A 26,092-nucleotide genomic window follows, 5' to 3' on the forward strand; every position below is an offset into this window, starting at 1 on the left:
AGATATTGGTCTATATGCTCGCAGACCTGTCAGATGTGTTCCGCTCACGGCAACTCACTGTCGGCAGCGATTAGCCTGGAGTAGAGAACATGCAAGGATGGGGTGACAAACACCAACTAACATTTTCCACGGAAAAAACCAGAATTGTGATTTTCACATGGAACAGAAAATGGGAAATTGGAAACTTAACCCTCAAGGGACAAGAATTAACCATATGTGACAGAGTGAAATACCTTGGATGTCACTTGGATTCTAAGCTCTCCTGGAAATCCCATATTCATGAACGAGCTAAACGGGCCACTAATATACTTATGCTGTGCAAAAGAATTATTGGTAAAGCCTGGGGTTTAAACCCTAAAACCACTCAGTGGATTTATACTGCCATTGCACGCCCAATGCTGAGCTATGGTTGTGTGGTATGGCACCAGGTGTTATCAAAGACCTCTTATGAAACTGTCTTGCAAAAAGTGCAAAGACTAGCTTGCATTCTTATCACGGGAGCCTTACCCAGCTCTCCCTCCATCGCCCTTGAAACTACTCTTAAGATACCACCTCTGAGATGGTACCTACAAGGAGAAGCATTTAAAACTATGTATAGGATGGAAAGAAATGGTACATGGTGCAATCGACCATATATGGGATACAAACCTTCTTTCAAGAATCATCTTGACAGCTGTCTACTGGGAAAAGCGGAGATACCCTCTCTACTAATGCCAAAAGACTCCTGTTCCAAAACAAAAAATTTTACTAAATGCTTCACTATCCACATACTCAGGAGAAATGAAGTTGCCCACATAATTGATAGCATCTCAACAGGAGTTATTGAATGTTACACCGATGGCTCTAGGATTACTGATACTGGGGCTGGAGCAATTTTCCGCATCTTTGGAGTGGATCACGACTACCATAAGATACATTTGTATCTAGGCAAAACGTCGACGGTCTTTCAAGCTGAAGTATTAGCAATAGCCATACTGGCTGAAAGTCTGATTACCAAAGGGTATCATGGAAAACAAATTGTTATCTTCTCTGACAGCCAAGCAGCACTATTGGCTCTTGACAACTTCCTCAAGTTTCAACTGTGTGTAAAATACTGCACTGACATGCTGAATAACTTGGCCGCATTGAGCAACAACATCAACCTTTACTGGGTTCCTGGTCACGTAAATTTCCAGGGAAATGAACTCGCAGACCAGATAGCCAAAGAGGCAGCGAACATGAAGCTATCTGGTCCTGAACCTTTCTATCCTGTTTCGATGTCAACCATCAAAGGAGATGTCAAACAATGGATAGAAGACAAACACATGCGGCAATGGAACTCAAGGCAGGACTGCAGACAGGCCAAGCTGGCCTTGGGAACCCATCCGAATATTGCTAAAAAACTTATCTCATTGAACAGGAAACAAATTCGACAGGTTATACAGATCATCACTGGTCATGCTAACCTAGCGAAACACCTACACAACTGTAGTTATACAGATTCACCTATTTGTCCTGCGTGTGGAGAAGAAGACGAAACTCCACTCCACTATGTGGGACGATGTCCCGCCTTCTCCATCCCGAGAAGGAACTACTTCGGTGATCATCAGGTGACTCTAAGTGAAGTTGTGAATGCTCCCAGCATTTACAACTTGGTAAATTTTCTAAATTACACTAAACACCTAAATTCATGGTGAGTTTCAATTCTGCTTTAACTTGAACTTTCATGCATTACTATTTAATAACCTCATGTTGAGTTCTCAGCCATATCCCTGAGACCTTCTCTGCTCCTTTTCTAAAAGGGCACCGCAGACAGGAGCAGCCTCAAATTCTCTGACATGGCTTTACTGGTTGCGGTTCTCCTTAATGTCCCATACAGAGACCCAATACAATGTGGTAATAGACACCATAACTCTCGTCCCCGGAGCAGTCACCAAACTCTGGGTATTTCCACAGAATAATATCTTTCTTCATTCTTACATGACCTACAACTCATGTTGAACCACTTGGTGCTAGAGCAATGGGCAAAATTTGCCTAAGCTCTTCCCCTATGGGACGCCAAATGATGATGATGATGATGAGAGAACATGCAATGTGGACATCACCACAGTGGGCTTGTGTGATGTTTTCCGATGAGTCCAGGTTTAGCTTGCAGTCTGATTCACGTCAGACTTTCATATGGAGAACGCCAGGTACCCGTTACCTCCAAGACAACATCATTGAACGACACCGTTACGGTGATGCAGCATTGCTCGTTTGGGGTGGAATTATACTGGGTTCCAGAACAGATTTGCATGATCAAACCGGAACCATGAAAGCCCAAATTTATCGGGACATCATTCTGGAACAACATGTACATTTGTTTAGGGGTGACAACGCCCGTCCTCACCGAGCAAACATCTTAAATAAATGCCTTGAATCTGAGGATATAACCTGTATGGAATGGCCAGCATTCTCACCTGACTTGAATCCGATAGAGCATGTGTGGGACATGCTTGACAGACGAGTTGCAGCCCGTCAACCACCTCCTACATGTGTACCGGAACTTCGGAGAGCATTGCTTGCTGAGTGGAGTGATCTTCCCCAAGATCAGATAGATAATTTGATACTCAGCATGCCTAGGCGTTGTACGGACTTTATTTCATCGCATGGGAGACATACAATGTATTAACCATCATACCAACCATGTAATAGTAAGTTTTTGTAAAGGAGATATTTTTTTTTACAATTGCTCTGAATGGTATCATACAGAAACCATCGTTTTTGTTCTTTATGAATAAGTAACGTTTGTTTTGTTTCTGAACCTTTATTTGGAGCTGGCATTAGTGTAATTTAAAATATCAAAGGTCTTTAACAGAAATAAGTCGAAAACTTATTTGGTTACTATAAGAAGAAAAAAGTTGCAGGCTTTGTTTTTCTGAATTTCAATGATGAATTAGTACTACATGTTTGTTTAGAGTCTGAACAATTAGTGTGGAATGTAGATCTTGATAATAATTCGGGACACTATTCATCTCTATACTTATATGGGAAACGCTCAACTATACAAAATATGTATATCATTATATGTGTGTGTAGTACGTCAAAATTCATAACATAAACGTTGAGGCCCTGAAATACTGAATGGCGTTTGTCATAGCAATCTTCATTCCATTATGTATCCTTCAATATTTAAACAAACACATGTTTGCTTGTTAGCAAACTACTGTATTACGACTACTTAATGCAGTGTAACTTCGTTTAAGATTGACACCACCAGCAACTCTTTAAAGGTTTTTTAACCGATATTGTGTGTACATTCTATTAACACAGGTCTGCAGAATCCCAAATAATTTTAATGTTCTTTTCATACTCTACAAGAACAATGCTGTGAACATTAGAAAAAAATTTAAAAGGGCGTAGGCCACGTTTCAAACTATTTTACCCTTACAGTGGCAATCCCGTGATATCTTGTCAAACTTGATGCTTTATTTTGGTCACCCCAAAATATCTCGGGTTCTTAACACACTTTATTTTAATGCGGCAGTTATAATGCGGGTCAAAAAAATTTGAAAAAAAATGCTAAATCCATTTATTTGAAATTCACTACGTCTGCTGATTTCTCAGAAAATTGCAATAAATTCTCACATAAGTGGTCACTTTGAAATGTCCATAATCGGCTCGATGCGTCTCTTCATATCTGTCAAATTAAAGTTTATGGTTTTTGTGTTGATAATACGCATGCAAAACTAGTTCAGTAACATGTTTTCACAATCTTCAAAATTGCATGGATTTGATAGTTAGAAATGATGTCCATAGATTCAAAAATTTGGAGTTCGAGTTGAAGTGAATTTGTCAAATAATTGGAACTGTGCTTTGTTAAATGAAATATTTTAACGTTGAAAGGTATAGGGATGAATCGTGACCGAAGTCAAACGTCTCATAAATGCGAAAGTCATATAACTGGGAGACATAAATGGGGATCTCACTGAGGATACTCTTGCGCACAAGTGGAATTTGCAGGCATTTACACACAACCGGGCCCCTCTTGGCCATTCTTTTTCCCCCCTTACTCCCCTTTCATTTAATTCCTAAAGTTATAAGAGGGACTGCTTTTGCATTTAATTTTTGAAATTCACGATTTCTAAAAAATTTCAATTTTTTTTTGGAATATTTCATCTCATTTTTTTTTTTTTTTGTGTATATACAAAGTACATTGGTAACAAGGCGCATGAACCCAGTTCAAGAACCCAGTCACAAAGTTGTTGCCCTGTCTCTTTTGATGCCAACAAAAAAAAAAATTCCATGTTTCTAAAGTGCTATATTCACTGTGATATTCAAATTCGAAAAAATGCAGGAAAGTTGGTAAAAAACAGTGTTAATGCAGGTAAAGCATGAAATATGAGTAAAAAAGTTTACTCATATTTAATGCTATATTTGAATAACTATACAATCATTGCAACATGAAATGACATATCTGAGTACTAAACGTTATTTGGATACTTTTCTAACTGAAAGTATGCCTATATGATCAACAGTTTACCAGTAAAATACCATACGCCCTGTTACCTATGCACCCTGTATATTAAATGTAGTACGAACTGTTATGTGTCATGTGAAACATTTTCTTGTGTTTAAGCCAACTCACACATTGCTTCGTTTGCCACTTGGACGTAGCTTGTTATCCAACGAGCAATCAGATTTTAACGATGAATACAAATCTCACCGTGTTGAAATAAAAACCAATATTATAATTTGAAAATTGATGATTTATAATTTCTTATGGGTTTGAAATTCTGGTAATGAATGATTATTTGAACTTGTTTTTTTTCCCAAATGAACAGTTTTGTCACTGTGTGCATGATTTCTCTGGAATGAATGGTTCAAATATTTTATAAAAAATTTCTCTAACTTATTTTTCTTTTAATCCAGAGTATGACTACAATATGAATGTATAATCCTTGATATGTGTATTATCATTGGCCTATGCAAAAGAGGGGGTTTTAGTTATAACCCCCTTGAACCAAGATAATAGTGTTATTTTGCTGGAAAAAACGTAACTCCCCCCCCCCCCCCAGAATAAAAAAAAATTAGAAACAGCAACAACTTGATAATGTTGTGCCGTCTTCAAGTGCAAAGTTTCCATTAAGTGAAAATAATTCAATATTTAATTGTATTGTGTTATGTTTATTTTGCTTTTTCATTATTTGCATAAATCAAAAATTAATTAAATTTTCAAACATATTTATACTTCAAACAGTATTTGAATAATATTCTTCTAATGAGAAAACGAGGGGGGGGGTAAGGGGTAGGAAATAATCATGGTCACAAAGGAGGGCCACAGGAATGAGAAATGGTTGAATTGAAGGCCATGGACAAAAAGATTGAGAACCACTGGTCTAGACAAAGTAATTTTAATTAATGCACAACTGGAAACCATTTTCCATTGAACACTAAACATGTCAGTGAATGGCGTAAAAGGAAATGGCATATTAAAAGAATGAATAGTAGAAAATGAATAATAGAAAACTTCGAAGCAAAACGAGAGAAAGGGAATTTTTTAGATGCTAGAAAATAAAATACATGGAGCAATCACAAATCAGTTAAAGATAAGGAGTGAAAACAGATGTACTCTGATTGAATATTTTGTGAAAATAAATTGAAAGAGCTTTTCTTTTTGGAAAAAAATAGCTGAAAACAGTGATTGAAGGGTTTTTTTGTTCTCTGGATGAGCTGCAATTCGCGCAGTTTGACCAAATTTTATACGTTGTCTGAAGCCTAGCCACTGAATCCTGGGGAGGGGGGCCTCAAGCTAATTCCATTTGCAGCCCAAAGAAATAGGATTGCAGGGAAGAGAAATCATGTCATGGAAAAGTAAGTTTTTATTGTGACATTGGGAAATTTCGTTTATGGTGCAGAATTGAAGAATTTCGGCATTTTTGTAGCAGAATGTAGCAAACGAGGGAAAATTGTCAAAATTGTAGCAGACGAGGGAAAATTGTCAAAATTGTAGCAGACGTCTGAAATTGTAGCAGTTTGTAGCAATTGTAGCAGATTTTCCACTTCCTGCCCTATAATAAAGATTATAATTACTTTAGTGACCCTAGTTACTTTCAATATGCTTAATTAAGAAGCTATTTTGAAAAAACTATGATAAAAACCTAGGCAAATATAATGTGTTTAGTGAAGCATAATTGATGCAGATTAATTAGCAATGATTAACGATATACAGGGTGATTATAACTAAGGTTCCGATTTCATAACACTGTAAAATAAAACCACTGATCAGAATGACATGAAAATTTGCATGAATATTCCTGAAGCAATGGAATTTTGAATAGCAAAGGGGGAAAAAATACTTAAAAATATAAAATAAATGATGGTATACTAGTCTAGCATATGGGGAAGTTGCTCGCAGAATGGAAACAATAGCCAGTAGAGGCAAAAATGCTAATGCAATTAGTATAGCACAATTTCATAATTTATGGTAACATAACAAAAATGAAGTCATTTAAAGAAACTACAACTTACACAAGAAATGTTAAACATGTTGCCCCCATATTGTGGCTGTGAGATTGAGTGCAAAAATGCTTGTTCAACAACAGACCAGAGTATGCCATGGTAATGATGTGGATGGGCTGTTCACTAAAGTTTACAATTCGACCACTACACATAACAGTTTAGGATATCGCCAAAAGTTGCAAGGGTTATAGTAGTGTTCACCTGTCAGGTTAACATGGCAGCCAGTTGTTGTGGCATCTTATTATTGCAAAATAGTTCTTCAGCAGCTGCTTCACTGGTGTTACAATGTGCATCTTGATAAAAGTTGTGATATCCATCAGGGTTGGCCAAATCAAAAAAAACTTACAAACCAGCCTTATTTGTTAGGAGCAAAGCATGTTTTCCCCCTAAGAAAAACAATCCTGAATAATTTTTTCTTCTACTTACTTTAATTCTTTACCAACCCTTGAAGGATACTGGTTCCTTGAAGGTTCATTAAAATAACCATTTTTGCTTTCTGAAATGGACGCATCCAAATTTCTACCCCTCACGTAATCCCCTTCCTTCTTTACCATTCCGTTCCTATTCATACGGGCCACAGCATTGGTGTTCATTTTTTCGTTTCAAGATACCCTGTGAAGACAAATTATAAACAGAAATCACTCTTCTTTATATAGCACTTTTCTTTTATATAAATAAGACACCTAAGTCTTTTTTCTCTATGAAAAATACGGATATATGCATACAAGTTATCTTTTCCTTGCACGAGTGTATGGGTCCAGCTGAGTACAGTTAGTTATTCATTCGTGGATGGAGGTATATCACTCTTTCTCTTCAAGATATTTTTGCCAACTTCGCCAATTTTTTTTTTCTTTTCTCGAATATTTTATTTTGTAGAAGTGAACTATTGATATCAATTTTTAATTCAAAAGGCGACATCAAAAATCAGAAACGAAAAGTTCTCCCAGATATAAATTTTGTGTATAATATCTCAGCAATTTTTTCTGCGGTCATGTCGCCGTTTTTGTTGTACCCCTGTGTCAGGAAAGTTTTCTGACAAGGATGAACCCGGTATCAAGCTCGCGACACCTCTAAACATCCTTCTGTACTTTAGGCGAGCATCTTATCGACCTGGGCTACCACGCCCCAAAAGCAGAATCTGATTTATTTTTGGTTCCGTCAGAGAAATTAAGAATAACTCTGATGTCCTTACTCTTCATTAGAAAACAAAAAGATGTAACATAGTATTTTCGAATGCTTGTTGCTGATAATCTGTTGAAACTCACAGGAGTGCAACTAGGAACAAAATCGGAACTATCTGAAAGGGGAGATAAACAATTTTTCTGCTTTCAAAGTTGCAAAAAGAGATTTTGCGCAGTATAACTCCTTCAAAATTTCCATGTATACAAAAGCGACATATCCATCCACAAATATAGGAACGTGATCATTCAACCCCCACACTCCTGTTCAAACTGTAGCCTTCCTGAATTTTCAGTAAATCTTCGTCCGTGCTTGTGATCAAAAGTAATAGTCAAATTTAGTTATAATGACCTCGGTTGTAATGGCACTTCGGCTGTAACATCAATAATTGGCAATCTGAACTGATTGCTTAGAAAATAATGCTGATGAACGTTGCTTATCACATCAATAAAAAAGCAACCCACTTTGATATAACAACAAATTTTTAGTCACTTTTGTTTTTGTTTCAATGACGTTTTTCCAAAAATTCCTACGATTAGAGCAGTGTACATTCCTTAAATGCTCATCCTTTTTATACCTGATGTTCATGTTTGAGGTTTCCACTTGCTAATTGACGTTACCACTGTATAAAACATTTCTGTATTTTTTGTAAAAATGTCCCGGTTTTTTTCCAACGCAGCTCACTAATTCATTTCTAATCTTTACTAGAATCAGAAATGAGGGTAATTTGCATAATTTATAAATTGTTATAATGAATATGACTTAATATTCATCTCACATATTTGGGAAGTCTATTTTTTGTTTCGAGAAATATATTTGCAGCAGACTTGCCGTAGTATTTATTTTTCTTGGCAGAGGTTATTCATATAAACAAAATTTGACATTTGGCAACAACCGAAGGAGTAACATCAAAATTTCATGGAATCTTCTATGTTATTATAACCGAGTTTGACTATATTTGGATCGTCCTTTGATATCATTTGTGTTTTCCCCCATCACTTATGAAATTATCAGCGAATTCGCAATTTGGGACATTTCACTGTTGAGAATTTGAGTTTATCAGCTCTTTGTAAATAGCTTTGTATGATTATCCGCTTCAAAAGCATTGTTTTCCGTCTCTCTCCATAAAATGGTTTTTTTTCACTTGAATACTCATCAAACAAAATACAACAAATTTCTTCATCCACATGACTTTCTTTGGGCATTTTCAAATCGAAAGTGATACCTCAAATCGAGAATTTACAATTTAAAAATAGAAATGGTAAATATTAAAAATTCTCAAGAGTAGGAAAAAAATAGGAATCCAAAAATAGGAAAACTTATACACGTTTGGATAGAAACAGAATGCGAGTTTTGAAGAAAAATATTTGTTAGTAAACCAACACTAACCTTTCGATGAGATCTTATCTATGGAGAAGAAGTGGTGGTAGTTTTCTGAATGCACTACCTAGAAGCAATGGAAAACTTGGTTTGGGGGCAATAGAAAAAACTATACAATGGATTTTGTTGTATGTATTCAGGTACTAATCTGGTACCAAATGTACTTTATTTGGAACTCTCATGGAAAGAGCCCACTTATAAGGTATTATCTGCTTTGTAAAAAAAATGAGAAATCACTGCATGAAAGTGAATGTGAAAATGAGTTCTTCAAACTTGTCAATTAAAGCAAACAGATCCCCTGAACAAATTACAGCCGTGCCTTTTATGTCTCATGCTAAGATACTCCCATAATCAGGCAACAATCAGAGGCGTACTTACTGTTTTGACGCCTGTGGTCTAAACAAATTCTGCTACCTTCTCCCATTCTATACTAATATTATTGACCACTTTGCCTAGAATTCACCGCCCTGGACAATATATCTGGCTTAGACTCTCGCTATCATGAAAACGCCTGTGTCTGTAAATCAGCCAATCACTCTTTAGGTCACTCACATACTGTTTTGGCGACTCACATGCTCACACAATCTCTATGTCCCCCTTTTGGTCACTCACATGATTGCATACGCTTTACGCTACAATTTTGATCACTCACTGATCAGTTCTTTTCACGAGAGTATCTACATAATTTAAAATGAAAAGAATAAAAAACTCACACGACTGCACACACTTTAGGCCAGATTTTGATCGCTCGCTGACCAGTTCTTTTCAGAGTATCTACATAATTGTAAAATAAAAGAGTAAAAAGTTTTGTGAAAATTTTTAAAGATGGAGGCTTTTACAAGTTCAGTACGGATAACATTACACAAATGACACCAAACTTTCGGAAATCTAGCAATGTACCAATAAATAAAGTGCCAGGATTTGGTTCAGATAGAGCATCTGTTATAACAGACTCAATAAATTATGTTGATGTACAACTAGTGAAACAAAATTATTTGATATTGCCTCTTTTTTTTTTTTTTTTTTTGCACATAAGCTTACTCTAGCTGTAAATCAAATTCCAGGAAAAACGCAACAATCGCAAAAACACAAGATACCATAAATTCTAAATATCTAAACAATATAATCTATTCTAAGCAATAAAATTTAATAATAATAATATCTTGATAATTTTCATTTTTTTCTCAAAATTATTTCGCCAACATCATGGACAACATTGGTAGTGTAACCTTGTATTGTTGCAAACAGTGAGCTTTATTGAAGTGGAGCTTCTGAAATTCAATTGATGGGGCGTATACACTTGTCTTCCTTCTCAGTTCTGACGACAGCTGTCAATCATCCCTGCCCTTTCACAAAAATGTCTCATACACCCATACCTGGCTGGCTCTAGACAGTTTTGCTGTTTGCATGTAGAGCAGTCTACAGCCGCAACGGTTTTTATAAAGTTAATTTACTTTCCTGGGACTTTGTGACCCATTCCCATGTTAGAAGACACATTACTACGAAATCAAAAAAAAAGTTGTCATACTTACACTTCATTTTAGCAATGATGCATATAAGAGTTTAGGCACCAAAACAGATTTTCTAGTCGCCCTGGCATCTGGGATTTGTCCAGCCCAGCTATTCGCACACTGATGCTCTTGAAGTGCCGAAACGATTTGGTTGCACAAAATAGATTACACTGTTGGCAAAGTACATCATCATCTACTTGTACATTTTAAAATATTCTTTTTCCTTTGGCCAAAGAAAATTCCATTGCTTCCTTAGTTTTCTGACGAGTAGTTCTTATTAGGAATATGGACGAGGTGCATGACTGGTTTAGTAATTCTTATTGTATAGGTTTTTAGAATCAGAACTTTAATTATAATTACCCTGTATATAGCTTATTTTTCCCAAATCACTTACTATTGCACAGTAGAATCTAGATTAACTGGTAGTAATGCTGAAAATATTTTTTTAAAAATTCAATATATTAAGCCTGGTAGTGATATCATGGTTCGTACTCTTCCAACGAAAAAAAATTCAAGGACTATTCAAGCACTTTTCAAGGTAAAACTTCAAGGACTTTTTTTACAAACGCATATTTTTCACATGAATAGGCGCATATTTAATTTTGATTAAAATGTTCAGAGATTACATTTCTACCTACTTTATTTCACATTATCCGTAATGAATAAAGGAGGCCACATACACATATATATCATACAAAACACATGACACATTGAATAACACAGTTCGTGCCTTCAATCAATAAAGAAATTCTTTCATTATTGATTCTAAAATTATTTCATTAATTCTGGAATTATTGCTTTATCAATTTTGGAATTATCTCTTTTATCAATGCTCAAGTTGTCTTTCATTAATTTTGGAATTATCTTTCATTCATTTTGGAATTATCTTTCATTCATTTTGGAATTATCTTTCATTCATTTTGGAATTATCTTTCATTAATTCTGTAATTTTTTCTTTCATTAATTCTGTAATTTTTTCTTTCATTAATTCTGTAATTTTTTCTTTCATTAATTCTGTAATTTTTTCTTTCATTAATTCTGGAACTATCTCATTAATTTTGGAATTCTCTCATTAATTTTGGAATTCTCTCATTAATTTTGTAATCATATCATCAATACTGAAATTATTTCTTTCATTTATTGTTTTAAACAACTATGGATTCCATTAGAAAATAACGGAGATGCGCCGACATTCAACACAGCACGTGATCTTCCAAGGAATGTAGGCCACTGACGTCATACCAGCACCGGTACTACAGGGTAAGACAACATCAACGTGTATTAAGGAGTTCTACTACAGGGCGCGGGGGGGGGGGGGGGGGGCAACTGCCCCGGGTGGCAATTTTTAGGTGAACACTGTTATAAATTATCGAATTCCGAATTGGTGGGAGCGGCAAGACAATACAAAAATCCTAGTTATGGCCCTGCGTCATACTTCCTCCAGTAATATAAGCTCAATGGATTTCAGCGCCGATTCACCCATTGAAGAACAGCTCACATTTAGCGGCATTTTTGTCTGGCACACTCAGCAACCAATCTTGATAGAAGGGATTTTTCAGCCACAAGTAATTAAAAGTACACACACTTGCTACTCATTTTTTGCTTTCTTTCTTTAAAGAACCTTGTACAAGCGCTTCACATTACTCCGAAATAAATATTTTCTTGACAGCATGGGGGGGGGGGGCTAGCGTGAAAGGTGAAGTTGACTGATCTAATGTATATATGCATATATGAATTGACATCATCATCATCGTGGCCCCCCCCCCAGACTTCCAAGTCAATCTCCGCCTATGACAGACAGTAATCAGAGGAAGCTTCGCTCACTTACGTACCGAAAGGCTGAAATTATTTCGGCAAAAATTTGGAAACTTTTTTTTCTAAGATATTGATTTCTCAAGTCCTCCAGAAAAAATACCTAGTACAAAAGTTTAATGACTTCCAACGACTCCAAAAACGTCTACATACGATCGCAGGATACATGCTACCATAAAGCCGGGTTTTCCTAGAAGTGGGTTGGGGGCCACAGCGTGCCAACTGAGCTGAAGAAAAAAAACAACGATCGGAAGTTCATTTTGAACAGATAGCTTTTATTCCATAAAAGTTGCAAGATCATTTACGATCATAAAAAAAATAAATAAAACGGCCGACAAATAACAACCGGCAATCTCAGGGAGAAAAAAAACAATCCCAACATACACGCAGAAAAAAACCAGCCTACAGTATAAAGCCGAGCTCCCGTGAGGGTGAGAGTACACCGCCCGCGATTTACATATTGTGTCGGGCCCAACGGTTCCACGTGCACAGAGAATAAAAAGGGAAAAACATTCCAACATAGGTTTTTGGCACCGCATAAACCGAACTGGATCATTCCACGTCGACAGAAACGTGTTACATAATCACACTACGCGTTTGTGTATTTCTACCGTGGCGCAACAGCTACTCTGTCATTCGCATACTCCGGCTTGAAGGGAAGCATCGAGCTCGATGAAGGGAAGATCGGTAAAACGAGTGGCGCACAATGCATTTGACTCCTCCAGAAGCAGTCGGCCAATCACACCCGACGTAAAACACTGCCGTGAGGCTTGTTGCGCTCTCTAGGAAAATAGTCGAACTTGTATTATTGGTAAGTGGATGGCGTGTCACGCTAGGCGATTTTAGAATACTTGCTTTAAACTTGCTTTAAATCCAATTATCCAGGGTTATTGGCTGCTAAGGCTTTTTCCCTGTGCTTATAGGACGTCACTTACGGAGTAAAAAAAAAAAAAGTGGCGAAAACTATTTCGGAAAAAACAAATTTTTCAAGGACTCTTATCGATTTTCAAGTACTTTCAAGGCCTTGAAAATGAACTTTTTTTTTTCAAGGACTTTTCAAGGTTTTCAAGGACCGTACGAACCATGGATATACAGTATTGAAATGTGCTGCTTCTTATGGCAAGACAATGAAAATTCCTGTAAGGTCATGCAACTAATAGTACTCTGGTCTTTGTCCTTTAGCGGCAGCTGGTGTCTTTTTGAATTATAAGACCACCTGTCCTTAGCATGACATTGAAGTCACTACTGTTGTTGCTTCTTTGTGAAGGGAAAAAAAAAAGAGCCTGAGAGATAATGCATCCCCACCACATATGTGTGATGCAATCTTCATTCATGAATTTGCTTAGGATAGGTGAAGTGCCAGAGGTGAAGGGCACTAGATCTAATTTCATCAATATTGGTATAATGCTATTAAATTGAAGTACTTTCCTAACACTAAGTTCTATTTCAATAGACAACAGAGATATCAAGTTCTATAAACAAGTGAACTCCATAGAAAGCCACACTTAAAAAAAATCTTTAAACAGCTTTTTTGTAAACTTTTCCTTTTTGGCACATGGATGAATAAACTAATCACCCTATTACCAAAGCAATAACTGATTTGAAGTGAGAAGCTCATGATGAGACAAAACCAAATCACATGCACTCACATTATAGGTTGAAAGAGGCACTCCTCACCCAACAGTTAAAAAAGATACATGTTTGGAGCCTTTCATAATCATTTGTTAGTTTTTTAATGCTTGAATCTCTATGAATTCCAACACTCAACAGCATTGGACACCATGAAGACATATCCCTCATCAAAGAAAAAAGTCAATGACTGTGGGCAGTAAAACATCACTTTTTCACACAAAGGACACTGGTCTATTTTTTTATGAAATTTAATTTTAGATACTTTCCAATGTAAGTTTATTGTTTGTACTAAAGATAATTATTCTGAATTACAGGGTAATTTTCCTTTTGAAGTTTTTCTCAAAAAACAAAAGTAGAAAAAGTTATGGTTACATAAATAACTTATACATTAAAGTTTATCTTCAAAGGCTACATTGTTAATAAAAATTATGTTTGCAAATGTCACATAACGTGAGTTGGATTATTTTTTACGTACCGTCTTTGTAATCAGCTTGACAAATAGAAAAAAAACAGAAATGCAGCTACTGTTGTAGTTCACAAGTAGAACATATGATGAGGCACGAACAAACTTTGAAAGCTATGAGAAAAATATACATATGAACATTCATAATCGAAAGATTTCTGAAGAATCAGTCATTTTTACAGGGAACTCTCATGACAACTTTGATTGAAAAACATAATGAGATCCATTCTAAATATTACTTTTCCATTCTATTATTAATTAATAAAACAGATTTTGAAAGATGCAACACTGCTTAAGTAATGTATTGTTTAAGAGCCAAAGTTGCTTATTCTTAAAGTGCTTGAATAACCAAAAGCTTGAAGAAATTTCTGATAAAAATACATAATCAGGAAGCTTAATCATCTATAACAATTACAAAATGATACAAAGAGACTGCATTTTATGTCTAATGCCAGCTGGCATAGTCATTTAGAACCTTTTTTTATAAGTTTTGAAAAATATTAAAAAAACATATCTTTTGTATCTGATAATTATTTCATTCTTTGTGATTTGATGCCTCATATTCTGGCTTTTTATCAGCAATTTTAAATTATTTTTTGTGAAAAATCTATAGGCTTGTATTAAATATTATAATGTAGAATTTTTTTTCACACAAGTATAACCATTTCATATTTATCATATATATTAAATATGTTTATTAAAATATATGCTGTAAAAATCAAAGTAATTCAAAAAAAATTAAATGCTGCTTTTGTAAAATACCTTTACAATTAAGCATGTTAAAAAAAAACTTCGAAATGCATATATATATATATATATATATATGATTAATAATATTATCTGGATTTATCAAATACAAAATAATTCTTTATGCAAAAATATACCAGACTGCAAAAGTTTGCCTTTGTTGCATCATAAGAAATATTTATAGATCAATTAGAAGTGAAATTAATTATTCTTTTAATTATTTGGCATTTGAACACTTTTCGAAGAATCTTAACATGAAGGTTTAATTTAAAAAATTATTTTATTCAACAATAAATGAATTTATTTTAAGTATAATTATATTGCGTACAGTAAACTTTGATGCATTCTGGTTGATCAAATCCACATATTGGTCCACTGTGTATAATCTCACATTCTTCTAGATAAGTATTTTTATCAGGGCGAAATCCCTATCACGGTAAAAAAGAATGCCCTCTGATGGGGAAATGAAATTTAATTTCCTCAAAACGTTCAGACTCTACTAAGAACATCAAAAACCTCATCAATGTGATATTATTCTGCCCTCCACAGTTGTCCATAAAAAGTTACACGATCTTTCCATCTTCAGCTCCATCAATATATTTTTTCAAACAGAACATAACTTTATTATAGGCCCTTTGCCTCCATTTGTTTCGTCATAAACAAAACATTTCATTTTACCATCTCTTAGGTTATGAATACCGAAGGTATTAACACACAGCTGCCTAAAATAGTAGATATCTTGCACTGGAATCCGAGGTAAGGATACAGTAGCCATATAGTCAATACACAGACAGAAAATATCACTGTTTTCTTGGCAAAGCTCTTTAGCTTCTACGATTGCATCATAAAATTTTTTTGCTCCTTTTCTGTACTAATAATTACAACATAATTACATAATAACTACTACGTTTTAAACAAAAAACAATAAATAACAAATAACAACAAAACAAAAACAATGTAAACGAAGAAAACCTTCTTATGAAGGTAACTCAACAGGAAAACCCTGCTGCCACCTGCTAGCGGTCTTCAGAACTAAATGTAAAAAAGGGCTCATGTCCTGGACTTGACACCTTTTTACTTTTAACATCTGTTTTTTCTCAGCATCTAGAAGCGAGACTTGACCCATTTTACCATAAAACGATGCGTTGGCGTCTCTATTACATGAATCCATGAAAACATAAAAATTGAAAAAATGTGACATGACCCCCTTTTTACATTTAGCAATTCACATATAAAAGACAGAACAAAAACCACATAGAAAGAACAAGACATGAACTCAATAATCATATTAGGCCCCAAGGGACATAACGTCATTCCATGCAGCCCTATGAATTAAATGATTATATTTTGCCGCCGTTTTCCAAGCACCACATGTTATGTTAATGAATGTTATATAATGAGATATGAATATTTCAAAAATGTATGTGCTGTAAAAATTTGAATTATCAGATTTGATATTAATTATACAAGGCAAAACTTATGAGGAATGCACAAAGCACTTGCTGAACGTTCTAGATAAATTATGAAAATATAATTTCCATGTTAATATCAACAAATGTAAATTTTTTGAAAAAGTGTAGAATACCTTGGACATGTCATAACTTCTAAAGGACTGAACAAATGTCTAGACAAGGTTCAAGCTATTCAAGAAGCACCCACAACGAAAAGTGTTGATGAATTGAGACAATTTTTGGACTTAGTTATGTATTACTCAAAATTCATCAAGAGTGCATCAAGGCTACTTCATCCACTAAACAACCTCAAAGGAAAGATATACCGTTCAACTGCACAGCTGATTGTGAAGCAGCATGGATAAAAATCAAGTCCAAAATTGCTAGTGACCACGTCCACATACCATGCACCCAGAACTTTCAGTGACTTTGGCTACTGATGCATCTATATGGAATATTATCACAAATTATGCCTGACAGAAGTGAACATCCAATTGCATTTGCCTCAAGATCACTAACAGCCACCAAGAAAAATTACAGTCAGCTCAATCAAGAAGCTACAGCTGTATATTGGGTGTGCAGAAAGTTCTATGATTACATCTTTGGTCGAAAATTCACATTGGTAGTGGACAATAAACCAATGATAACTCTCTTGCATCCAGAGAAAAACTTCCAGTATTATCAGCTACAAGAATGTTGTGGTATGCACATTTTCTTTCCAACTTTGACTATGACATCAAGCATTGAAAATCATCTGAACATGCAAACGTAGACTATTTGTCGAGAAGTCCCTTACCACTGACAGATGTACAAGTCAACACTGTTGATGATGAATTAGTTAATTATTTGAGTGGCAACAGCGAAACGGCATAGGTTGTGTTTACTTGTAGTTCCATATATAATTTTTCTTAATTTTTAGTAATTTTTATGAAGTTTGGTGGCTAATTTTTTATTAATAGGTTCAAGTAATTGTTGATGAGTTAATTTATGTAAGTGTTTAAGCTCATCTAATTACATCATTTAATCATGCCGAAGTGTGACACGTGCTCGGATTCAGTTGGGTTTCCGATTCACTCAAATGCAGCGGGTGGCAACGAAGTTTCTATTTCATGTGTAGCAGGGTTTAAGCTGGATAAAAAATTCCTTTCGCAAAAAAGCTTTAGCAAAATGCTACAATGCTAATGTAATGACTGATGGTTGGATGTCTACTCGTTGCATACATCCTGTACACTTTTTTGCGAAAGTGGTTACTACTTTTTTCGCCTTCTGCGATTTTATTTCACATTTTGCAAAAAATGTGACCGTAGTTTAAACCCTGACGTGTGGCGGTTTCAGCGGTAAGGCTATACGTAAATTCTCACAGGATAAACAGAGGAAATGGACTTGTGTAGCGTGTACGTCCTCTCCTAAGGATACTTTTGCGGGCGGTAGTGATTGCATGAATATTTCAGATTTCTGGGAGAGGATTATGCAACAAAACACCGATCTCAAGGACTTCGTAACAAACAAGTGATCGATTTCAATAATGCTGTCATAAAAGATCTGAAGGACTCTTTAGTTCAGCTACAGAACAAAAATGCGGAATTGCAATCAAGGAATGAGGCTCTCGCAACTGAAAATATGGAGATTAAATCCGAAATGAGGAAACTGCAATATAGCATCACAGAGTTGAAGCAATATTCAAGGCGTACTAAAATGGAGATTACTAATGTCCTGGAATCAGAAAATGAGAATCTGTCCCAGATCTTATTTGGGTGAATGATGAACAACATAATGGTTGCTCACCGTGTGCCTAGTATGAATATAAAGACAAACCTAAACCGATTATCATTCAGTTCTCGTCCAAGCTGGTGCGTGATCAGGTGTTGAAGAAACTGAAAGATAAAAAAGTATGTGCATCACAAATCAATTCACGATTCTCTACTATGCCGGTATATTTCAATGAACATTTAACTCCTGAGCTGAAGAAGTTGTTTTTCCTTGTACAAAAATTCAAAGCTGAGCATGACTATAAGTTTGGTTGGGTACGTGGTGGCAAATTTTTTTTGCGAAAGAATGAATCATCCTTTCGTAAAAAAAAGTGAGTCGTACGAACGTGAGTCGTACGAATAAACTCTGAAAAGGATTTACCTTCACTTTCTTAACTGATATAACTGAACCTGGATAACTGATATAACTGAACTTATGATTGTAAAATTATTACAGGTCTGGATGATATAAGTGAATTTTTTACATCTTTACCCACCAAGTATACTTTAAATATATTTCATACAAATATTCAGAGTTTGTGAGCTAACTATGATAACTTTTAACCGGATTTTCAGGTTGTTTAAACAAAATATCTTTATTAATTTTTTCTGAAATCTGGATTTATGGTAATGAAGTGAACTTGTATAATAAGTTGGATGATTTCAACTCGTTTTTCTGTTGCAGAGAAAATTGCAGTCTTTGTATGGTGTGTTGTGATATTCATTTTACTATACGGCTGAATGTATCCTATTATTCAGTAGGGAATTTAGTATTGCACTCTTATCTATCTATTGTTCTCACCAATTTACAATAGCTGAATTTTATAATGAGCTCCAATCGGTTTTATCAAACCTTAATTTCGATAATATTATAATTATTGGGGATTTAAATATAGACATTTTTACAAACAGTATTGACGTCCATGTATTGAACTGTCTAAGCCAATATGGTTTTCAGTGTCTGATAAATAAACCTACTAGAGTCAGAGATACATCCACTTGCATCTATCATATTTTTTTAAAATCACAAAATAACTCATCCACTATTTCTTCTGGAATAGTTATTAATAATCTAACTGATCATTTTCCCATAGTTATGAAATTGAGCCATGATACAAATCCAAGCTCAAAAATTTCTGATTGCAGGTACTTTACAGTAATCGAAAAAAATATGCTTTCTAATTTTCTAAATAATTCTAAATACAATTGGAAGGATAATGTTGATATCGATGAGCAATATAAAATTTTTGCATTTGTATTGAATTCTATTAAAAATAATTTCAAATATCGCACTAGGAGAACACATAAATTTAATAATAACTGGATGACAAACAAAGTGCTACGTATGGTTCGTAGAAAAGAAAAACTGTATAAAAAATGCGGAAATATCCATTTGACAGAATCTACAGGAACAGCATATCAATGCACAGCCAATGAGCTTAAAATGTGTATTGAATTAGTTAAAAATGAACATTATAAGCAACAGGTTATGAAATGCGATACAAATAAAAAGAAATGGGAATTTATTAACAGTATTGTGAAAAACCAAAATAAAACTATTGTGTTGCCAGATTCTGCTAATACTCTAGAACTTGCAAATCGATTCAACACCCACTTTGATCATATAAGCCACAATACATCTTTATTTGGTAACTATGATGATTTTAAAAAATACCTTGCGCCTACCATAAATTCCTTTGCTTTTTTTGATGTAGTGGATCTTGAGGTACATAATAGTTTAAATTCTTTTTCTAAAACTAATTCCTCTGATTACGATGGAATTAATATATATTTGATTAAAGAGTTTGCTGCAAATGATGTCGTATTGATCACAAAGTTCATAAATACCTCATTTCAACTTGCTATATTTCCTGAGTCACTAAAACGAGCCACTATTACTCCTGTTTTTACAGCTGGTGATAAAAATTCTCTGCTGAATTATAGGCCTATCTCAATTGTACCGGTTTTTTCTAAACTTATTGAAAAACTTCTTTCAATTAGAATATATAATTTTTTGTATTGTGTGAAAAACCAATTTGGTTTTATAAAAGGACGAGGCGCTGAAAATGCTCTTTTGGCCTTCTCGAAATTTATTTATGTCAAATGGCATTGACAAGAACAAATTTACTGTTGCAATATTTTTAGATATTTCAAAGGCTTTCGACAATGTGAACCATTATATTCTCATTCCAAAACTCAATGCAGCTGGTATTTGGGGTCATATTTTAAATTGGTTCACTTCATATTTATATAATAGAGAACGAGTCAAAATACAAGATAATTTGAGTAATTATGCCCATATAAATAGAGGAGTCCCACAAGGATCTATATTGGGTTCTTTGCTTTTTCTGATTTTCATTAATGATCTTTGTAATTTAGAATTTGACGGTTCCATGATCACTTATGCCGATGATTCTGTATTAATGCATTCATGTGATGATCTTGACAGCCTTAAGAATCATATTAACATCGATTTAATATTAATTCAAAAATGGTTCTATGCTAATGATTTAAAATTAAATTTACAGAAGACAAAATATGTTAATTTCAGTCTTACGCAATCTGATTTACATCTTAATCTTAAATTTCACACCCTCGCTTGTGATTTTCAACATCATTGTCATTGCGATGCAATTCAAGAAGTAAATAGTATTAAATACTTGGGTTTAAAGGTAGACAGCAATTTAAAATTTTTGTTAATTTATAACTTGTGTTAATTGCATTTTTATTTAATTGGGTTGCTGTATTTTTGAATTATATGACATCCATATTTTTATGGGCATCTTTTTATCAGCCACCTCGTTGAGCATTTTGCCTGTTGTGGCGTTGTATTTGTATAAAATGGAAATCTCATGTTCATGAACTACTCAAAAAACTTAGTTTTGTTTCAAATAATTTTTGTTATATAAGAAAGTTTCTGCTAATTTCTTGAAAGACGTATACTACGCTTGGTTTTATTAACTTATAAATTATGGTACAATTATATGGGGTGGTGATCCGAGCAAAGGCCTCATATGATTTACCGTATTCCTACTTTTAGGAAAAAACTTTTTCATAAAAATTTTTATTATTTAGCTCCGAAATTATATAATTAACAACCACTAGAAATACAAAATATACCCACACACGCGACATTTAAAAAATCATTATTCAAATTATTAATTTCAATAGACGATGTAGACTCTTTTATTTATTCAATTTAGCTTTGCCACTTGAATTACGTATATTTTTTCAATTAAAAAAAATTGTTTTTGTTTGTCTATGTATGTGCGAGTTTCATTTTTTTTTTTCATATATATTTTTATCTAATGTTTGGTTTTATTTTACATTTCTTGCCATGCATTAAGAACTTTGTCTGTTTTGTGTTGTGCATGTTTTTTCGTTCTTGATTTTTTATCTTCACATATTTTTTTATTTGACAGTGATAATTTTGTCTCTTTTATGTTGTATATATGCCTTTTTTTATGTTTCTGTTTATGTCGTATGCTTTATATATTTTATTCATTAATTATCGTGTAAATTTTCAATCATCCGTACAGGCATCACAGTCTCTGGATGATAAATATGTTTTTTTAAACTAATCTAAATCTCTGCACGTTGGAAATGAATAAATGTGATTTGATTTGAATACTGTATTAAATGTATAAGCGTACATGAAAAATAAAATATAATTTTTTTTTATTAAGCACGAATCATTATATTAAGTCAAAATGTACAAATATAATTAATGTAGTCATATAAGTACAATTGTGTTTTGTTACTCAAATGTATTACCTGTCAAAATAATGTTTACTCTTCCATATTTTTCTTCTTAATATATTAAAAAGATTAAATTTGAAAAAAAATTTTTAAATTTTAAATTTAAATGACTTTTTTTCATCTAAGATTTAAATTTTCTTTCCTATTCATAATCTGCATTTTTTTGTGAGCATTTTAAAGAAAATTTCTTATGAATGCTTTGAAAATCTGCAAAATTATGATATATTTTTGTGAATAATATTGCTATAATGGGGTTAGCCTTAGAGGCATCATTCGTGGGATGAGGAAACATTTTTTTTCAAAAAGTTCTTGGGATATGTGCATGAAATTTTGCATGATCAACAAAGGATGGTAGAAGCAATAAACAAAAGATAATAATTGGAATATGGGATGATGGGTCGCATTTCAGTATCTAGTTGAATGATTCAAAATCGGCGATATCTAGTTTTATTTCGGTGAATTTATTGTTGTGAGCCAGAATAAATATATTAACTGTCAAAAAACCATTATTTTTTTCTCTAATCTTTTACTTGATATATTTAGGAGAAATTTAGAATAAAAGTTGTTTTGGTAACTGCTGAGCCTCTGGTCTAAAAATACGTTAGAAATTTTTTTTTTTTCTCAAGAAAAATTCCATGAAAACAAAGTTTACATAATTTTTTTGCATGTAAATTTCAAATGTAAGTGTATGAATTATTTTTATTCATATTCTGTATGTTTTTGTAAACACTTTAATGAAAACTTCACTTGAATATATTGAAAATTGAAAAGTTATGATTTATTTTCTCAAACAATGATGCTTAAAAATTCAGCCTCGGAAAAGTCATCTGCACCATTTTTTGATAAATTTCAACATTTTTTTCTCAAAAAGTTTTAGAAATATGCAAATAATATTTTCCATGGTTAATAAGGATGGTGAAAGCAACAAATAAAAAAAAATCAAAATCTGTGACTATGGGTTTCATGGCTGGGTGATTTGACATGGAAAATGACCCCCCCCCCCCTCATTTCTTCTTACACTATCAATAACTCTTTGATCAAAGTTTCTAATTATAAATATCTGGGTGTAATTATTTCTGCCGACCTTCGTTGGAATCTCCATGTTGATTACGTCTTTCATAAGTGTCTCCAAAAACTCTTTTTTTATTCGTCGGAACCTCAAAAACTCCACCCGTCACCTCAGATATCTCTGCTTCCAAACCTACATCCTTTCTGTACTCCCATGTATGTGAAATTCGGGACCTCCATATTCTCTCCAATACAGACAAATTTGAATCGTTTCAAAATAAATCCGCCCGCTTCATTCCTAACTGTTGGTCATCCTCTGCCTCCGTCACTGAACTCAAGCGCCAACTCAATATCCAACTGCTTTTTATCTGTAGATATATCTCTTGATTATCTTTCCTTTTTAAAATCCTTCACGGCCATATTCATATCGACACCTCAAATTTTCTAACCCCAGGTTCATACTTTTCAAAAAGAATTAACCATTCACAAAAATTAAAACCCATCTTTGCATCCAACAGATTGTTTCAAATTCAGTTTCTTTCCTCGAACAATAACCGACCAACCTCCCGTCAAACATTATTGATTGTACAACAATTTCAAATTTTCTTTGTAACATCGTTTCTGTCTAACTTTACCTCCGCATTCCCTTGTATAGGCCTCGGCCAACCAATATTGAATAAATAAATATTTAAAACAAAATATTGATTAAAATTTGAAATTTTTTTGACATACAAAAGAGTCTAGAGCAGATTATATGTAATTTTGTGGTCCATTTTATTTAAACAACTGATTACTGCGTTCAATGAAATAAAGCTGTTTATTCAGAATATGTGTGTATATTTGTATGTATATTTGACAAAAAAAAATCCAAAATTTAACAAAATGCTTTTTTAAAAATCATAAAATTTTGCATTTATTTGCAAAAAAAATTTTTAAATCATAAATTTTGCATTTATTCACAAAAAAAAAATTCAGGTCGGAAATTTCATATTTGTTCACAAAAAAAAATTATTTTTTCACAAGAAATAAAAATTTAAAAATAAATAAAACATTTTAAAAAAATAGCATATCAAAGGCCCTTCGGCTAAAATGATTTTTCTGAGGCCTCTGCCTTGCTAGAAATGCTTACTATCAATAAATTGAACCATATCTCATTTTCATGAGGCCCCTCTGCATTTAAGGTTTCTGGGCTGTGCTCAGTCCAACCCATGCGTTAAGACGACACTCTGGTTGGATGTCTTGTGTGAAGTAAATTTATTTTAACTCTTCTCTGCTGCTGCTGTGTCTTCAGCAGAATACTATGTCATTCATCAATTCCAACATACAGTAGAATCTCGTTTATCTGACCTTCCGTATCATCGGACGTCCCATCGCAAAAAACATTATCAAACACCAATTGTTGAGGTTTCAGAATTTCACATAACGACGGAGTTAAGGCTCTAGACACTGCAATTACATTGAGCAACAAGAAGCTACAGGAATCAAGATAATGATGCTGCAAAGATGGCAAGATTTGGCAGCAAAGAAATGGCACTCATCAGGAAAGCAAACTATGATCAAAATTTTCTTTAAATCATCAGAGGACTGAACTTTAAGTACTGTGTATTTAACTTCAAAATATTCTGTAACTGTAAGTTCATTTTCTCACTTCATTTTCTCTGTTGTTTTGCTGTAAGCATGATTATTATGTTCGTAATTTGCAAAATTATAACATAGTTTGACATTTAATAGGCTTTTCCTTAACACCTCCGTATCATCCGACGTTCTGCCGACCCGTTTATGTCAGATAAGCAAGACTCTGCTGTACTCATTTGTAAATTTTTTTTTTGTAAAAATACCCTTGAAATCTGAGCGTAAAAAATTTTAAATCTATTAACTTACTCCACAAAACATGTGTGAATGGGGAGTTTGATCCTTTCAAATTGTCGATTAGCATAACTTTCCTACTGAACTCAGAAACGAAAGTCAACTGAACCCGTATTTTAAGAGTTAGAATTTCATTGTCAAAACTTATTTTTAAGAAACTTATGCTGGAGTAATCGTCCTCATATTTATTGAGAAAAGCAGCAATATATGATATTCACTCAGATGAATGACCTTTGTACCACGACACCTTTTTTTTTGGTAGCTTAAATATGCCCTCCATTTTTCTTGAGTGCAAAAAAACCATTATTTTGAAAAATGAAGCATGCAAAAAAGCATGTCACAACAGAATTAAATTCTTTGAATTCTTTGATGAATGTGTCACCCACAAAATCCACTTTACGTGCCCAGAATTGATAGTGCAAAATGTTGTCACCAAAAAGAGTTTTTAATCATTTGAAGCACACAGTCATGTAACGTGCAGAGTCTTATACTAGATCCTTTATAAGTATAATCCTTTATAAGGATAAATATAAATAAGCAAGAGAGAGAGAGACCCACAATGGTTTAGGCTTGCAGTGTATTTTTTCCTTCTGTGACAGTTGTGTCTTTTCACCAGAGATAGAAACACGCTAAAACGTTCTCCGTTCTTTTTGGCAATAATGCATAAAGCACGTTATTGAAAAAGAAGAGGAATTTTGGATTGCAGGTGGCTTGATGGAGCAACAACAATTAATAAGTAATAGAGAATCAGATAGTTCTACAACGTCAAGTGAGGATTCCATAGAATGGGAATCCGTAAAAAATGACAAACTGTAGTGATAACAAGTGGCATCAACGTATATGCGTTCGGGTGGGTGAGCGACGGAAATTTCGGCAAGAAAAGTGAGTAAAAGAATTCTAAATTTTTCCTTATCATTTTTATTATTATTATTTGGGGCTATTCCCAAATTCAAACTACGTGAAAACTGGGTTAATAGGAGTTACTAAGATGCTTTTCAATAAAAAAAATGATTTCAAAAACCGCACTTTAATTTCGGAAAGTATCGACGATGGGTT

The 26,092-nt window shown here is 33.9% G+C and overlaps 2 protein-coding genes across 2 annotated transcripts in view; one reads left to right on the forward strand and one right to left on the reverse strand.

The window, feature by feature from the left end:
- Positions 1 to 395: 395 nt before the first annotated feature.
- LOC149072061 (uncharacterized) lies at positions 396 to 17,020 on the forward strand. The gene is made up of 3 exons (XM_089248021.1): positions 396 to 1,634; positions 15,893 to 15,960; positions 16,780 to 17,020. Exons 1-3 carry the CDS (start codon positions 396 to 398, stop codon positions 17,018 to 17,020), a joined length of 1,548 nt encoding a protein of 515 aa, XP_089104147.1.
- The window catches only part of LOC149072062 (uncharacterized), a 59,115-nt gene continuing 38,400 nt past the window's right edge, over positions 5,378 to 26,092 (reverse strand). Inside the window, exons 7-10 of the transcript XR_016194553.1 lie at positions 14,470 to 14,571; positions 9,753 to 9,813; positions 6,907 to 7,092; positions 5,378 to 6,029 (exon numbers count right to left, since the gene is read on the reverse strand). The gene's annotated coding sequence lies outside the window, so the exon portion shown is untranslated. The remainder of the gene's footprint in view (positions 6,030 to 6,906; positions 7,093 to 9,752; positions 9,814 to 14,469; positions 14,572 to 26,092) is intronic.

Source organism: Pholcus phalangioides, unplaced genomic scaffold (assembly GCF_987345545.1).
Source record: "Pholcus phalangioides strain wild (caught in Gottingen) unplaced genomic scaffold, Ppha-v1.0 ptg000018l_1, whole genome shotgun sequence".
Lineage (NCBI taxonomy): Eukaryota > Metazoa > Arthropoda > Arachnida > Araneae > Pholcidae > Pholcus > Pholcus phalangioides.

Coding starts and splice junctions, on each gene's coding strand:
- LOC149072061 (XM_089248021.1), top strand. CDS start 396: ATGCTGAGCTATGGTTGTGTGGTATGGCACCAGGTGTTATCAAAGACC. Junction 1,635..15,892: donor CTCCCAGCATTTACAACTTG/GTAAATTTTCTA, acceptor ACCATCTCTTAG/GTTATGAATACCGAAGGTAT. Junction 15,961..16,779: donor ATCTTGCACTGGAATCCGAG/GTAAGGATACAG, acceptor TTTTTGAAAAAG/TGTAGAATACCTTGGACATG.